Below are 17,124 nucleotides of genomic sequence, written 5' to 3' on the forward strand. Positions count from 1 at the left end.
AGACCATTTCTCAAGTGTATAGAACGATTAAAAAAGGAAAATGGCTTCCTTACTTAATAGGCAAAAAACCTCAAGACTCTTCTATGTTCATTCTTAATCCTCTTTGCACATCTTTACAGCTTGTCTCTGTGTTTTTTTCCACTTAATAATCGCTCAAAATGAACGATTTGAGAGTTTTATTGATTTACCTTTTCCAGAAATTTCAGCAAATACAAAAAGAAAAAAAAGGACAAAAAATATATATTTTTATTCAATAAAAGGATAAAATACAATACAACCATGAGTAGCAAACTCAAACATGAAGACAAAAAAGAAAAGATGATAACCATACCTCGAGTATTACTGTTTTTATTGATACTAGATAGGTAATTAATCTTACTATTTTTAAAGTGTGATATTGTTGAGGCGTTTTTAACCACTGTGCAAAATGTATTCAATTTACTTGCTCCACATACTGATCCACATCACTCCTTTAGAAGTTTTGTCTTGCCACCTACTCCGGTTCAGTAGGTGGCGCTACTACGTCATCCAGCCGTCTGCCACCCGCTAGTTTGGCCGCAGAAGAAGGAGGAAAATCTGTCTGTCCCCTTTAGGATCCGTAATAAAAACACACACCGTTAGCTTAGCTGATGTGCTAGCCACCGGGACCCCCAAAGATTCCCTTCCCGCGGTTTCTTCAGAGTTCGTGAACCGGCGGCTGAAGGCTGGAGCTCGGAAAACATTCAGAGTTTAGGACCGCCGCCTCCGTCTGACCGCCGGGGTCCAGACCGCCATCGGGTCTGCGCCCAGCAGGTACCGAGAAACCGCCTCGAAGGGAACCAGTCTGAGGCTTTGGGCAGCTGTTAGGGAGAAGTACATGAACGTTTATGACTGATGCTGTGGAAGGAGTCGAGAAACAACGAAGATTTCCGAAAACACCCGAATGGAGCAGAGAAGCCCCGTTAGCTTTCATTCAAACTACACAAACACCGAGCGCTGGGGGCGTGGTCAAATGCTGGATACTTTGGGCGTGGCTAATAGTTTACACAGTGGGCGTGGTTAATGATGTTTTGTGGGAATATAATCATAATAAAATAATACATATTGTGTGGGGTACATGGTGACGTCAGAGTAAACTTCATGCAGTTAAAATCATTTTAATAAGAATATAAATATTGAATTGATGAATGGATTCGTAGTTACAGCCTGATTATGATTACAAAAGAGGAAGGAACTAATCTGTGACTAATCTCTAAAGTTAATATTTGCTCTGAGCTTCAACCTGCTGATGGATTTTCACACCATCATTGATAAAGTCAGATTAAGTTCTAAAACAGTTTAAATTCAAGTTTTTAAAAAAATATATTTTTGCACTCAGGACTACAAGATCCAGAATCTAATGGACCCCGGATCTGTGGTCCAGCGTCTGTTAGCTCATTTAGCATTATTAGCTTTGTTTAGGATTACTTGTACTTTGGGCATATTGATGTTATCTTAAGATTTGTTGCATCAAATTGTTTTTAAATGTTTTTTTTTGTTGCATTTATATTCATGTCTGTAAGTCATAGAAGTTTGTTTGTTTGTTTCCTCCAGACCGGACCTCTCTGGTTCTGTCCAAACAGCAGATTTCTAATCACAGGTCCAGAATGGACCAGGAGACGCAGACGTGTCCTCCTCTAACTCGGAAGGTGGAGGAGGAGTTTTCTCTGAAGCAGGAACCTGAAACTCCTGAAGAGAGTGAAGCAGAGGAAAGCAGTGAGGAGGATTCTGATCCGGGAAGCAGTCGGAACCGCCTGTGGGTCCAGAGAGGAGACGGCTCCGGTGAGCAGCTGCACCTCTCGGGGATTTTTGTGACACTTTAGGAGATGTTTCTGGAGGTTTTCAATGTTCGGTATATTGTTCTGCAGGTCTTTGTGTTCAGGTGACATCTCAGAATGCTTCTTTGAAAAAGTCACTGAATTTGGCATCAATAAAATATCGAATCTGCAGCTTTAAACTTCTTCTAGATTGTAAAACTTTTCTTTTGATTGGAAACATAATTTTACAAGTTTGTTTTAATTGTAACAAAAATGGTGATGAATTTTTTCCTCTGTCTCTATTTGATAAGAAATTCAGTTTTACATTCATTATCACTTTTAAAAAACTGTTTAAAACTTTCATTTATGATCATTTTGTTCATGTAATTTTTTCAGAGCTTATTCTGATGCTCCTTATTCAGAGAAAATGAATCAGATCTTTATACAACCGATACATTCAGATAAAAAAATCTTTTTTTAAAAGCAAGCAATTTTCTGATTCAGGCCTCCATTCTAATTCAGATGTCTCGTTTTATGAGGAGGCGGGGCTTAGAGCCCATTGGCTTCTGGGAGATGATTGATATGAGATAGGAGGTCATGAGGACATCATATCCGCTCCAGAACAGTGTCTGTTGTTGGCGCCGCCGCTGTTGCCCCTCCTCTAATGAACCAAACATCATCTCTGCTGAACGCCACTTTAGAGCAGAAACAACGTCACCAAAGCCTCTTTCACCTGATGTCAGTCATGTCCTGTAACCAATGGGCTCAAAGCTCCGCCTCCTCATAAAGTTAGGATCCATTTTTAAAATAATGAAAAGTCTGAACTGAAACTGTAAACTGAAAGTAAAGAGAGAAACCCAAAAGCAAAGAGCCGCTGTTACAAACTTATTATTTACATTTAGCAACAGTTATTCTTATTTAAGTTTAATCACAAAGAATGAATGCATTAATATTTATTAACACAAATTAATTACACGCCGCCAAGAAACAGTCTTTCACCACGGCGCTTCAGGCTTCCACGGCGAGCGTTGAAACACTTCATCAGGTATTATCCCCCTTAAACGATGGTCACGGGTCAGATTGTGGGATCATTGTTTCTTTTTATTTATTTGTTTTTTGTTGTTTTTTGTTGTTCTTGTTCCAAAATAAAAATAAAACAAAAAAGAGGCATATTGTCATATAAAATGTACCTGGTTAAACATTGTGATAAATCCAGATTATTCACAACAAAGGTGTGATTAATCTGATTCATTTTTTAATCAATTAGCAGCAATAATTCAAAATGAAAGATCTAAATGTCTGTGATTTCATATTGTGATTAATAACAGATAATTAGTGGGGAGCAAATACTGTCACTGAAAAAATAACAATAATCGCAGTTAATCGATATTATTTTTTTCCCAAGTTTGCGATTTATTAAATATTTTAGTCGATTCTCTGCCTTAATATTATTAAATCTCACTGTAAACTCTAAATATGAGCCAAGAGGAAAATAACTCCATGATCTTGTTCAGAAGAACATCATAAATGAACGTTTTCATTTGACCCTTTAGTCTCTGAAGGTTAGAGTAGCTACAGGTTTAAAAACGGCTTCTGAACGAGTTCAGCCAATCACAACCAAGACATCAAGGGGCCACATTGATTTTAGCACAGGAACCTGAGGGCCAGTAGAAACGAGGATGAGGGCCGGGTTCGGCCCACGGGCCGGACTTTGGACATGTCTGCTCTCAACTCTTTCACTAAAGATCCTGAGTCACGTCCTCTGATGGTGTTTTTGTTTTTACAGAGAACTGTGGTTAAATATCAGCGTGTTCGTTTCACCTGCAGAGTGCCGGTGGAGCGGCGGCGGCGAGGAGGCGCTGGACAGCGACGAGCCGCTCAGCCCTCAGGAGGAACCAGACCTGGTGGTGATCAAGGAGGAAGAAGAGGACTTCTTCGTGGACCAGCCGGAGGAGCCGCTCACCCTGAAGCAGGAGTTCGGGACTCTCGTGGTAGCACGACCCGATGAGGGGAATGACCCGGAACCCGCTCACGCTCGGCTCCTCTTTGGCTCCTCCCCCTCAACTAAGAGGAAGGATGAAGGACGACGCAAAAGCTTAACTCCACACAGGATCTTTGTCGGAGATACATCAAGTAAACAGAACTCACAAACAGGTAAACAGGTAAACCAAACTCCCGGCAGCGCCGCCGGACCCGCCCCCGCGCCGCAGAGCCTCGAACACGACGCTTGTGGGAAGGCGTTTCTGTGCGACAAGTGCGGCAAAGGCTTCCGGCAACAAGGCCATTTGAATTCCCACATCCGGGTCCACACAGGCGAGAAGCCTTACCTGTGCAAGACCTGCGGGAAGAGCTTCTCCCAGTCCTCCGTGTTTCGGAACCACATCATGATCCACACGGGCGAGAAGCCCTTCTCCTGCAACGTGTGCGGGAAGCTGCTGCGCTACAGCAGCAGCCTGACGGGACACATGAAGATCCACACCGGCGAGAAGCCGTACGTCTGCAAGGTGTGCGGCAAGCGCTTCTGCCACAGCAGCGGCCTGGTGTCCCACACGCGCAGCCACACCGGCGAGAAGTCCTACTCCTGCCAGGTGTGCGGCAAAAGCTTCAGCCACAACAGCACGCTGCTGCGGCACACCCGCACGCACACCGGCGAGCGGCCCTTCGCCTGCCAGACCTGCGGCAAGCGCTTCAACAACAACAGCCACCTGACCATCCACATGCGGACGCACACCGGCGAGAAGCTCTTCTCCTGCGACGCCTGCGGCAAGAGCTTCAGCCACAGCAGCACGCTGCAGCGGCACGCCCGCATGCACACCGGCGAGATGCCGTCCTCCTGCAAGGTCTGCGGGAAGCTGTTCCGGTACAGCAGCAGTCTGGCCAGACACATGAAGATCCACGCCGGCGAGAAGCCGTAGCTCCGCAGAGTCTGCGGGGAAGCAGGCGGGACTGCGCAGACGGGCAGGAAGCCGTTCTCCTGCGGCGCAGAGCGTTTCTGCTGGAGGACACGTACAAACGGCGTTTGAAACTATGACGTTTGGACGACTATATTTACTCCACGTTATCTATAAATAACTCCAAAGTGAAACAGAAGAGAACCAGAATCTGAGTTCAGGTGAAGGGTCACAGGAGAAGGTGGAGGATCTGAGGGAGAAGGTGGAGGATCTGAGGGAGAAGGTGGAGATATGGAGAAGATAAACATCCTGGAAATCATAAATATTTTGAGATGCTTTCTGAAATGAACGAGGAACCAGACGAGTTCTGGGCAGAACTGAATCGGGTCACAGAGTTCTGGACCTGCTGGTGTTTCTGGAGGAGTTCTGGTGAAAGAGCTGCTGGGTCGGTCCATCACTGCTGCTTCATGGATCTCCTGTTTGTCCTTCATCTTCTCTCCCGGCATTCGTCCTTCTTCCTCCCACAGATGTTCCGTTATTTTGCCGTCAGGCTCCTCAGACTCCAGCGGTCATAGCAGACGCAGCCGTCTCTGGACCTGGTTGGCGTTTCTTCTCAATCTTCCGTTTAGAGGATGTTTCTTTCGGTCCCTCATTTCGTGGTGAGAGGATCTCAGGATGTTGTTCTTCAGGACGACTGGACTTTGAGAGGTTTTCGTTTTCCTCGGAGCAGCTCCTTCACTTCTGACTGATCTGAAGAAGACTCCTGGATGAGAAGATGAAGATGTTCTGGATCACCCTTTAAAGTCCATTTATCCTGTAAATACCAGACCTGGATGACCGTAGTAATCTGGGTTTATTGGAGTTCTCTAGACGGGATTATAACAGTAATAATCTGATGTTCGTCATCAGTCTGGATTGAATATTTAATCAATCTAATAAAATGAAACCATCATTCTTGTTGAGATCAAACAGCATTAAACACTTTGATGTGTTTTCTTTATGTTAACACAGTGATAACATAATAATCTCTTGTATTCTGAGGGATTATAATAATTAGTTTTATTGTTGGCAGAAAGTTACTTTAGGTTTTTATTTTTTAAGTTAGACTGTAGACTTTTCTGTCACTCTGTCTAAATGAAAACACTATTAGAAGATCGTTGAACACTGAGATGCTCTCATGATCTGTTACTGTAGTTTAGTTTTTTATTGGCATCTCTTTAGGTTTAGTAAACATTTATTTTGTTTTGGGAGAAATAAAGCTGAAATAAATCTGTTTGAACTCTGTGTGTTTATTGGGAAATAAAGTTCAGACGAGGCAGTGAACACATCTGCCTCCATACATCATTTCAAATAAAGTTTTTTTTATTATTTGGAACCATCTTTGGGGTCTGAGGGATGGAAAAAATCAAGCTTGAAGTGGGATGGACCAGAGTTTGCTCCACCCAGTTTAACTACTTTTTCACTACATAAAGTTTCATCTTAAAAAGGATGTTTAATGTTAAATATTTTCTCTAAATACCTCTACATTTCGTCCAGTCATTTTTAGTCATTCATCCCGGTTTGCTGCCCCCTGCTGGCAGCGTCTTCATATTTCAACATTTTACGACAGCGGTTTCGGTCTGACGGCAGCTTGTTGTCATAACCAACATGGCGGCCGCTGCGGGATCCACGGAGAGCCGGGAAAGTTCTGCGGCGGGAGACGGCGGCGCTTCCCCCCGCGAGCGGCCCGTCTGCCTGCTGGTTCTGGGCATGGCGGGTTCCGGGAAGACCACCTTCGTCCAGGTGAGTCCCGGAGCGGCGGGGCGCGCGGCTCGCGGCGCGTGTTCATCCTCCGTCACCGTCTATGTGCTGAAACCACAGCGCTGCGCGCTGAGACCTGAGGACGTGGTTCCATCTAATTCCCTTAAGAAACGTCACGGTGGATGAAGATTAATCCAGATTAAAATAAGTTTATTCGAACACTGGAGCAAAAATCATGAGAGAATGAGGCGAAAATGTCTGACTTTACATCAGAATTTGAAGCCACGTGAACACAATCATAATCAGCATCTATAGTGTGGGATTATCCGGGCCTGGATTTAAAACCACTTCTGACACCATTTCAGTACTTTTCCTACTGATAATACTGTTGAAATCTACAATAGAAATATCAGAAACCACATTTATTGTTTGGTTTTAGCTTTGGGGAATTGAAATTAGTAAAAGGCTATCACTACTCTTCATAAAAACGGTATTAATAAAAAAATAAAAGACGTTTCATCATAATTTACATAATGTTTATCCGGTTAAAGAAGATTTAAGAGAAACAGAAGAGTATTGTGGTCTGAGTTGGAAGAATTTCTGATCAAATTGAATATAAATATGTGAATTACTATTTTAATGTCATGTTATTAGGCCTGTAATCATTTATTATCAGAACAGTTTCAGATCCTCGTCTGTGGTGGTTGATCCGATTCATAGTTGACTTTTGTTCATTCTGATTGATCAGATTCTCTGACCTAAAATGGATCAGATCATCTTGATCCCAAACTTCCAGCAGTGACTCAGATACCTGGTTCTGAACAGTTCAGGTGAAGTTTTCCAGATTCTTGTATTTCTTCAAGATAATCAGTTAAATATGTGTAAACAAGAATGAATGTCAAATCCATTCATATTTGAGTTTGATCCAGTTCAGCCCATTCTTGTTTTTTAAACATCAGTGAGAACATTTATGGTCACATGACTCGGGTGAAGTCACATGACGAGTCCTAACCTCTGCTAAATCGTGCACTAACTAGTGAGCAGTGAAGGATTGGGACTCGACCCAAACGTTGACCGTCCGATCCAGAAAAGCTGAGCCACTTCCTGTCCGGTTCTGACCGTCCCCGCTTGTCCCGCAGAGGCTGACGGCGCATCTCCACTCCCACAAAGCTCCTCCCTACGTCATCAACCTGGACCCCGCCGTCCACGAAGTCCCTTTTCCTGCCAACATCGGTGAGGAGCCGTCTACTTCCTGGACTCCAACCCTCCACTCCATTTTATCCTGCTCGTCTTTTTGTAGTAAACATGTAAACAGTTTCAGGAAAGATGCAAATACATGCAGTTAATGTTAGTTTGTGTGAACGTTTTAAGAAAATGAACTTGAGTTTGGTCAGTCTTCCAACATTTCCTGCCGTTAGACACGACCACATAGTGTTTTGTTGGATCATCGGTTTTTCCTCTCATTCTGACGCCCCCCCCACCCACAGACATCAGGGACACCGTGAACTACAAAGAGGTGATGAAGCAGTACGGGCTCGGCCCAAACGGCGGCATTGTGACCTCGCTCAACCTGTTCGCCACGCGCTTTGACCAGGTGAGGTCTCGTCCACCGATCAGCTGATCAGGAGGAGGAGAAGCTCCTCAGACCGCAGAAGAGGCTCAAGATAACAGAACTGCTTGATAGAAAAGCTGAACTCAAACTGAAAACAGAGAGCAGCTTAAAGATGCTGGAAATAACATAATAAACTCCAAGCTGGTGAGAAGATGTCTTCTGACACCTGTGAGATCCTAACGAGGAAGTTCTCAGAGATGAGAAGGTTTAGATGTAGTCTGCCAAAAACATTTACAAACTCGGAACAGAATTCAGAAAATATGTCAGAAAATGTTTAAAAATCCTAAAGAAACTTCAGCAAGTTTTGGTTGGAAGGAAAAGTTCACTTGTAATTCTGAGGTGGATTAAGATTTGTTTTTTTTTTTAAAGGAAAGTTCATTTTAATCTTTTGATGTTTGAGGCCAAACCAAGTTTGTTCAGACTTTGAAGTCCTTTTTTAAAGAGTAAAGCATTAGTTCTTCATAGACGGGTCAGAATGTTTAACTGTCTTCAGACTGACAGAAACTGAAAACTGTAGATCACATGTGTCAAATTCACGGCCCGGGGGCCGGATATAGTTACTCTGAGGGCCGGATCCGGCCCTCAGTGTAATTCTATTCGGCCCTCCAGATCATTTTATTTTATTGTTATTAATGACCTGATGTTATCTTGAGCTCATTTCTAACTTGTATAATGTTGACAAAATATATTTTTATGGAGAGTAAAATATTGAAAGTTATTTAAGGTTTAAGTTGATTTATTCTGGAGTAATATTCCTGACTTTTTATTATTCAGAATTATGTTAAAAAGTTATGGTTTTAAAGTTTTATAAATGTAGTTTTAGAGAGTTCAATAAATGTTTATCCTGTTCGGCCCGTGATCTAAGGTGAGTTTCGGATTTTGGCCTCTTGTGCGATTGAGTTGTAGAAGAATCGTAGCTAAAGCTGAACATGAAGCAGACGTTGAACTTCCACTCAGACTGGAGCCGTTGACCTGTTGACCTGTTGACCTGTTGTGTTGGTTATTGCAGGTGATGCAGTTCATTGAGAAGAAGCAGCAGAACCACCGGTCAGTATAGCGGGGCGTGAACGTCTGCATTCATTCATCCACAGAGGTTTTCTGGTTTAGTGTTTCTCCTGTATGTTGATGGAAATGAGGATTTTCTCTTTATTTTAGCAAACGACTGAATCTGTTAGACAAAACTCTGTTCTCTTCTTAGTCAGAGAATCTTAGACACGTACTACAGCTTCTGATCACATAAACCAACCTCTATTAGAAGGCTTTAAACTTATAAAATAACATTATCCCGGACAAGCCCCCAACATTCTACAGTCAGGTGACCTGCATTGACATCTGTGAGAAATGACTCACTCAAAAAACGCTCTGCAGGTCCACTATGTGGTCATTCAAAAGATTTTTTTAAATTTCTCACTTTGTTGCTAATAGCAACCATTGATGACATCACACTTGAAATATAAAGTGTAAACTCCGCCCCTTCCAGGTACGTCCTCATCGACACCCCGGGTCAGATCGAGGTCTTCACGTGGTCGGCGTCTGGGACCATCATCACGGAGGCTCTGGTGGGTCGGCGCTCCAGTCGTCTGCGGTTCTGAAGCCGGCGGCGTCACGCTGTGTCTGTGTTTCAGGCGTCGTCGTTTCCCTGCGTGGTCATCTACGTGATGGACACGTCCCGGAGCGTCAGCCCCGTCACCTTCATGTCCAACATGCTGTACGCCTGCAGGTGAGAGCAGACGCTGTTACTGAGATCACTTCCTTTTACTTTAGGAAATAAAACAAAAGCAGAAACTTTTCAGATGAATCTTTTCTGACTGGAGAGGAAAAGTTAAAAAATGTTTCTTTTTATTTGAAGAGAAAAACTTTTTCAGTTCTTTAAAACTTCAAATCTTCCTCAAAGTTTAACCTTTTCAATTAAGTTTGTAAAATAAAAGATCAGCTTGAATTTCCTCTTATTTTAGCCGAGTTACACAGCTCTACATTTATTTCATCTTTACGATTTTCTTAGACGTCTTTAGTTTTTGTACTGAAACGACTTTTCATTTTACAAAGTAATAAACCCTCAGTGGAGCTCTGAGCAGGGAATCAAACCTGCAACCTTCTGATCAGAGGTGGACCGCTCACGCCTTCATTACAAAAACGAATAAAAAATAAATAAAAACAGGAACGAACGTCTAAAACTGAAAATCCTGAACCAGAAACGATTCTGTCAAATGATTTCAGGTTAAACTTTCAAGTTTTTCCACTTTTCAGAATGTTTTTAGAACAAATTAAAGCAATGAGTTGACCCGACCACCAGGAGGCGCTAAAGATTAAAACATTTAAATGGGCAACATCTTTGTTTATTTTATTTATTTGGTTTTTTGGTTGTTTTTTCATTGTTTTTTGCATTATCGTTAAATTATTATCTATTCTATCAAATATACTACAGTAATTTGAACTATATTATATTATTTTTTATTTATTTTAACCTGAAAGATTTAGAGATTTAATGTTTCGAGGATGAGCTCTGATTTATTACGTCTTTGTGTTGTTGAGCATGTTTCTTCGGTTTGGTCTAAATGAAAATTAAAAAGATTTATATCTCCCTGACCCCCCCCCCCAGACCTCCTGTTGTTCTTCACTGAACTTTTTCTTCTTCCTTCTTTCTGCAGCATTCTCTACAAAACGAAGCTTCCTTTCATCGTCGTCATGAACAAGGTAAGTCGGTCCCGCCGTCCCGCCTCCATTCTCGCTGCCATTCCCGCCGCCGACTGTCTGTCTGGCAGACGGACATCATCGACCACAGCTTCGCCGTGGAGTGGATGCAGGACTTCGAGGCCTTCCAGGACGCGCTGAGCCAGGAGACGTCGTACGTCAGCAACCTGACGCGCTCCATGAGCCTGGTTCTGGACGAGTTCTACACCAACCTGAGGGTGAGAGGCCCGCTCAGTCCGGTTCTGAGGCCGGTTCTGAGCCCAGAGTCGACTGACCGACTGCATTCAGGATAAACACATTTCAAGTTCGGCTTCTGTTGGTTTTGATCCTGAATGAGAGTAAAAGATCCGACCGTCGTATACCAGACAGACACAGTGGAGTCTGGAGTTTTCTGTGTTGTGTTGTTATTTGTGTAATTTTCTGTGTGTTGTTGTTTTTTATGTGTGTTTTTTTGTTTTTCTGTGTTGTGTAGTTTTTGTGTATTTTATTGTTTTGTGTAGTTGTGGGTAAAAGTCACTTCTTCAAATCTTTCTGGATTTAATCAAACAAACCGTAGATACAGAGTTTAGAGATCAGATCCTCAGAGCGGACCGCCTCAGTCAGACTTTAAGTGGGCGTGTCTCTGCAGGTGGTGGGCGTGTCTGCCGTCACCGGAAGCGGATTGGACGACCTGTTCGTTCAGGTGGAAGAAGCGGCTAAAGAATACGAGACGTGAGTCTGGAAGCATCATCCAAGTTTGAAGCTCTGCTGGTTCGTGACAGTAACCAAGCTCCGCCTCCTTCCTCAGAGAGTACCGTCCGGAATACGAGCGCCTCCGCAAACAGCTGGTGAGTGTTCGGCTTCAGTCTGTTGACTCCGCCTCCCGCCGTCTGACTGCCGCTCCCGTCCGCAGGCGGAGGCGCAGAGCAGGAAGCAGCAGGAGCAGCTGGAGCGGCTCAGGAAGGACCTGGGAGCCGTCAACGTGACCGGGGCTCCGCCCACAGGTGTCGCTCGCTGCATCCAAGCCCCACCCACTCTTTAAAGCCTGATTTGTATTCAAACTGACTGTCTGACTGCAGAGGAGGGCGAGGAGGCGGGACCCAGCGACCTCATCATGACGCGGGGTAACCCTGACGACGAGGAGGAGGAGGACAGCGACACCGACGACATCGACCACACAGGTGAGGAAGACGAGGAGGGAAGGTCGAGCTTCACGCCGCAGAAGCACCGATGTCCATGTTGGAAGAATCCTGTGTGAAATACACGTCAGGATTTGGCTCCAAGAAAAGATCGTCTGAGGTCATGAAGTCGCTCGCTTCTTTTATTTTGAAAGAGTTTTACGTTTCAGGGAAAAAGGCGGCAAAACTGTAAAGAAAAAAGAGGCAGAAAAACCTAAAGGGGATAAAAAAAAATTAATAAATAAAAGTTTTAACATTTAAAATAAATAAATCATTTAAACAGTTTTTAGTCTTCGTGAATGTTTTATTTGAGAAGAAAGTCGAGCTTTAAAAGTTTTTTTTGCTATTTTGGATAGCAGCTACATGCTAACTGTTGTGACTGATTTAGACTTTTTTTCTGTTTTTTAGGGTATTTTGAAGTTTAGTTTCTTTTTTTTAGCTTCATGCTAGCTGATTGGGCTAACCCATGTTTTTTTAGGCTAATTTGGCATTTAGCTAATATTTCAGCTAGCTATCAGCTTCCGTCTTTTCAGCTGTCAGCTTCAGCTGCCTAATTCAGACGTAAGTGCAGCTTCGGCACCAGAACTTTCTGCCTGACCTGCTGTTCCGCGTGAGGCTGCAGCGTTCTCTCCTTCTTAGAACGAGCGTAACTAAATCGGTGGATAGTTTACATGCGAGCACATCTACTTATATTATAGTCCAGAATTTTTTCTGCTTCTGGAATTTTTTCAATCTGTGCAGAACAAGCCAGGAAATTTTCCGGACTAAAATTGCAGTTCACAAAACCACTCGTCAACTTTTAAAAAAGTTAGTTGTCGTCTAGATTTTCCACTCGTCGATTACTGTTGATTTATTCTACATCTCCTGTACTTTTCATGAGAAAAAAAAAGATAAGCAGATACTGTTTTTTAATTCCCAAGCCTCCGTGTCCAAGAATTGAATGCTGGAACATGAGGTCACGTGACCCAATCCAGCAAGCTGATTGGCTGCAAGCGATGTCTACAGGCAAACAGGAGCAGATTTCTGTATTATTATTTGATAATACTGACATTAATATTGATTTAATACTAAATTTGGGACTTAATTCTTGTAGTTCGCTTGATTCACTTTCCAACGATACCCTCCTTTTGTGGATTGGACAAATAATGGGAAAGTTACGACAATTTAAAGACTAATCTCTGTTTCTGGTCATAAACATGTTTAGTTGTTTATTCAGGAATAAAATTATTCTTTTGATCATCTTCCCATAACCTTCGTATTCTTGGATCTATCTTTCTATCACCGTTGGAATGGTCTCTCACCCTTTTCTAGTGATATCAAGATCAGAACGTCGACGTTTCGTCTGGATGGCAGCGCGGTTAAGCTAACATCGTGTTTGTGGTTTCAGTCACGGAGGAGAGCAAAGAGGGCGTCGCCTTCGGGAACTTCCTGAAGGAGAGAAGGGAAGTGGTTCAGGTGCGGAACAGGAAGTGCGCCACACCCGACGCCCCGTGACCTCCGGACGACTGTGGACTGGCACAGGCTAATGAGTGGAGCGGGTCCTGACCTTTGACCCTCATGCAGAGCTCCTGATTGGCTGCTTTCTCCTTTAGAAAAAATCTATTTTTATATGAAGAAGTTTGTGTTTTATGACTGTTTGCTTTTGTTTGTGAAAGAATTTATGACCTAAAATTAAAAAGTGTTTCTGACTTCAGTCTGACCCACATGTTGACGGGGAATCCAGAGCATAAACCTGTAGTTGAAGACGTTCAGACAATAGAAATCAGGCGGGAAAGTCAAGTTATGTTGGCTCCACCCACTTGTCAATCAGTTTGAATTCAACGATGAAATCAAAGGAGATTTACTAAAACAAAGCTTCACTGAGATCACACAAACTCACAATCACATGCACACTCCCCCACATGCACACACAGACCCCCCCCATGCACACACATGCACACACACAAACACACAGCCGACATGAACCATGAAGGTGAGGTCCTGTCTGGTTTTTTTGACTTAAATGTAGTTTTTAAGGTGGAAGTCGGTAGAGAATTGTTCTGTTCTGCAGTCAGTCTCTGGTTGAACACCTGGTTCGTGGGGGTGGGGGTGGGGGGGTTACCTGCAGGCTCTCCGCCCTCATTTCTGTGCAGTCTGTGAATGTTCATGTTAATGAATGCATTGATGATTAGAAGTGAACATCCCACTGATGTTGAGGAGGCGACGTCGTGTTCATGTTCTCCTCTTTGTGTTAGACCCCCCCCCCCCTCCAAACAGCCGTCTGTTTGTTCTTCAGCCTCCATTCATGTCTCAGCTCTCATGAATGGATTCAGCTCGTCCGCCCGCGACCATCTGCCGCGGCATGGCGCCCACGCTCACGCGCCGCGTGGTCGGTCGGCCTGAAGAGCCGCTGACTCACTCAGAGTCTGAAAAAACCTCCAGAGAAAAACACGTTTCATCCACTTTTAGATTCTGCAGAATGAATCCAGAACAAACCGGTTCATCACAATCAAAGAAACTGATTCTAAAACTCTGATAAAGAGGGTTAAACCCCCCAGACCCTCTGAGACCCCCCAGCCCTGGTCTGCAGGGTCCTGCCCTCTGCTGATGTTCTGGTTCTGAAGACTTACATCACAGGTGTCCAGAGTCGGGCCTCGAGGCCGGTGTCTGCACGTTTTCTAACCAGTCTGCCATTGAAGCTCCTTATGGGCCAGACACACCTGGTCAGGTAATCAGCAGCAGATAAGGCGGGGTTTCTGGACAACCAGCTGGAGTCTGGCCCTTGAGGCCGGCCCTCGAGGCCTGGATTTGGGCACCACTGCTTTACATAAATGATTTTGTAAATACAAACACCGTAAATATGAACAGAATCCTCAGATTCAAACTGATATTGAACATTTTTAATAAAATAACTGTTGAATTTAACAGATTTTCCACAAACTAAGGAGCTAAAATAAATGTTAGGAAAGTCAGTTGTTGAATAAAGTTAATAAAATTCACAGAAACATGATCAATAAAAATATTTGAAACACCACAAACTTTAGTTTTTGTTTTTACTCTTATGAAACATTTTCTTAAATTTCCATTTAGTGCATTAATAGGGGTGGGGTTTTGATTGACTTAGTCCCGCCCTGTTTGACCACGCCCATGTTTCAGACTGTCATCATGTGGGTGGTGTCAGAGGTTATGGGTGTAGACGAGTCTTGGGTAAACATCTGGAGAAAAAAAGATAAATGAGGTAAAAAAACAACTTCACAAACACAACATTGTCCCTTAACAGCTGCGATAGACTCACTGTTTGACCTCTAGTCTGATTATTATTTTTTTTAGAGATCGACTCATTTTGTAGCATCCTAACTCCTCCGTCCTCCTGATTCTTTCTGTTTTAAAGCATATTTATTATTATTATTATGCAGAATCTGAGAAAGGCTGACCCAGCTGTTTTTTTTGTCCTTTTCCTGTAACGACATCTACTATCAAGCATTGACTGTATATAGAAAACTGGACCGATCAATTCTGACATCAAAAGAAAATGGTTTCCTTCTGATTCCATCCAAATGAAGTCACTTCATTCTCCATTTTCCTGTAATACACCATGTTGGAACCAGACGTGATTGGTCGAGTCGGTCTAAGCCAGCGTTTCCATGGCAACCGCTGTCTCCAATCGGTGATGAGCAGGTTAGAAGGCCACACCCCCTCCACTGAAAGCTTGCTCAGGAGAATGTCTCAATCAAACACTTTGAACCTTCAACACGAGGCTCCACCCACTTTAGTGAGACATCTGATTGGTCAGTCTATAACTAGAAATAGCTTAAAATTTTTGGATTTTCAAGAATGTAATGTAAATGAAAAGTATCAGATCAAGAATGGTTGTTCTGACCAATAGAATGAATGAGGAACAGCTGTTTGTTTCTCTATTGAACTCTATGGGATTTGGCGTTCTTGGAGCCACTTCCTGTTTGGAATGCCAGAGGGGCGGAGCCACTCAGTCCAGTTCTTATGCACAGTCAATCCTGTCATGTTATCACCAGAAAACAAATTATTTTTGGTGATAATGAGATAGTAGATATCATGATCACAAGATAACTTTTATCTTTTGTTACACTTTTTATTTTTCTACAATCAGCAGCAAAATAAAGCAAATAAATAAATAAATAAAGTAAGGTGGACTGTTTCTGCTTCTGTATCATTAAACAATTTTAACATTGTTTCTAATTTTAACTTCCTGGTTTCAATGACAGATGCATCTTTTAGTGGTTTTAAATTAATTTGATGTATTTCCTTGTTTTTGTTGATGAAATGATGCATATTTTATTGATTAGTTGTAATTGATTTACTTTTGTTCTTTGTTATACATGTGAAAATGACAGATGATCTATGAGAAAAGGGAGTTCGGATTTAGCTTTCTGGTGTAGTCCTGGTCTAGTCCTGGTCTAGTCCTGGTCTGGTCCTGGTCTGGTCCTGGTCTGGTCCTGGTCTAGTCCTGGTCTAGTCCTGGTCTGGTCCTGGTCTGGTCCTGGTCTGGTCCTGGTCCTCTGGTCCTCCTGGTTGGTCCAGACCCCGTGGAGGTGGTCTGCGTTCCTGTGAATGGTTGAACCTGTGGCTGGTCTCCTTTCACCTGCTTGTCGGTCAGCAGGTGAAACCAGCAGCAGACTCTGTTTCTGAGCAGATTTCTCTCAGTCTCCGCCCCCATCCTCGTGACTCACCTCCGCTGGTGTTCATCCCACAGCCGCCCCCCCCTCACAGAAACGGTCACGACGCCTCTCCGACTCACACGACTGCAGGCCTCGCTCCAGCAGCTCTGATCCTCAGGTTCTGCTCAGAACGTGTGAACTTCGGCTTTAATGGGAATTTGGGGAAAATTAAAATATTTTTGTGAATCAACATCCCATAATTAGAGAATCTGCAGCTGAAATGAGACGTTTTTTGGTTTGAATTGTATGCTGTTTCTCTCAGGTCGACTCTCTGAACTGATTATGGGATGTTACTGTGCCGGTAACCCGCGGTAACACGTCTGTTCTCCAGGCGTGTTTGTATCACCGACTGAAGCCCTCATCAATCATCTGCCTCTAGTTACCGTAATGATGACATCATGGCGTGACGGCTCTGCGGTGACCTCACTGTCGATGACATCAGCCTGCAGAGAGGAAGGTGATGTCACCTCTGGGTCTCTGCAGCACTTTCTCCTTCCAGCCACAGATGCAGACCGAAGAGGGGGCGTGGCCCTGACAGCTGCCTCCTGATTGGCTGAGGATGACCTCATCCTGTGGATGTGGGGG

General features: G+C 43.5%; 2 protein-coding genes across 3 annotated transcripts; both read left to right on the forward strand.

Annotated features, from left to right (window-relative positions):
* Nucleotides 1-162: 162 nt before the first annotated feature.
* LOC112160372 (zinc finger protein 501) lies at nt 163-5,945 on the forward strand. 2 transcript variants are annotated; one of them, XM_024294841.2, is made up of 3 exons: nt 163-792; nt 1,551-1,800; nt 3,603-5,945. In XM_024294841.2, exons 2-3 carry the CDS (start codon nt 1,626-1,628, stop codon nt 4,688-4,690), a joined length of 1,263 nt encoding a protein of 420 aa, XP_024150609.1. In that variant the 5' UTR covers nt 163-792; nt 1,551-1,625; the 3' UTR covers nt 4,691-5,945. The 2 variants fall into 2 exon arrangements, with proteins under 2 accessions (XP_024150609.1, XP_024150608.1); XM_024294840.2 differs by having other exon boundaries at nt 1,573-1,800.
* A 321-nt stretch (nt 5,946-6,266) lies between these two features.
* Nucleotides 6,267-13,480, forward strand: gpn1 (GPN-loop GTPase 1). The gene is made up of 13 exons (XM_024295434.2): nt 6,267-6,448; nt 7,546-7,639; nt 7,894-8,000; nt 9,028-9,065; nt 9,499-9,577; nt 9,644-9,738; nt 10,667-10,712; nt 10,781-10,927; nt 11,338-11,420; nt 11,497-11,536; nt 11,602-11,692; nt 11,768-11,869; nt 13,254-13,480. The coding sequence occupies exons 1-13, from the start codon at nt 6,314-6,316 to the stop codon at nt 13,358-13,360; spliced, it is 1,164 nt and encodes a 387-aa protein (XP_024151202.1). The 5' UTR covers nt 6,267-6,313; the 3' UTR covers nt 13,361-13,480.
* Nucleotides 13,481-17,124: the final 3,644 nt, after the last annotated feature.

The sequence above is a fragment of the Oryzias melastigma genome, linkage group LG3, assembly GCF_002922805.2.
Source record: "Oryzias melastigma strain HK-1 linkage group LG3, ASM292280v2, whole genome shotgun sequence".
In the NCBI taxonomy this organism is placed as follows: domain Eukaryota; kingdom Metazoa; phylum Chordata; class Actinopteri; order Beloniformes; family Adrianichthyidae; genus Oryzias; species Oryzias melastigma.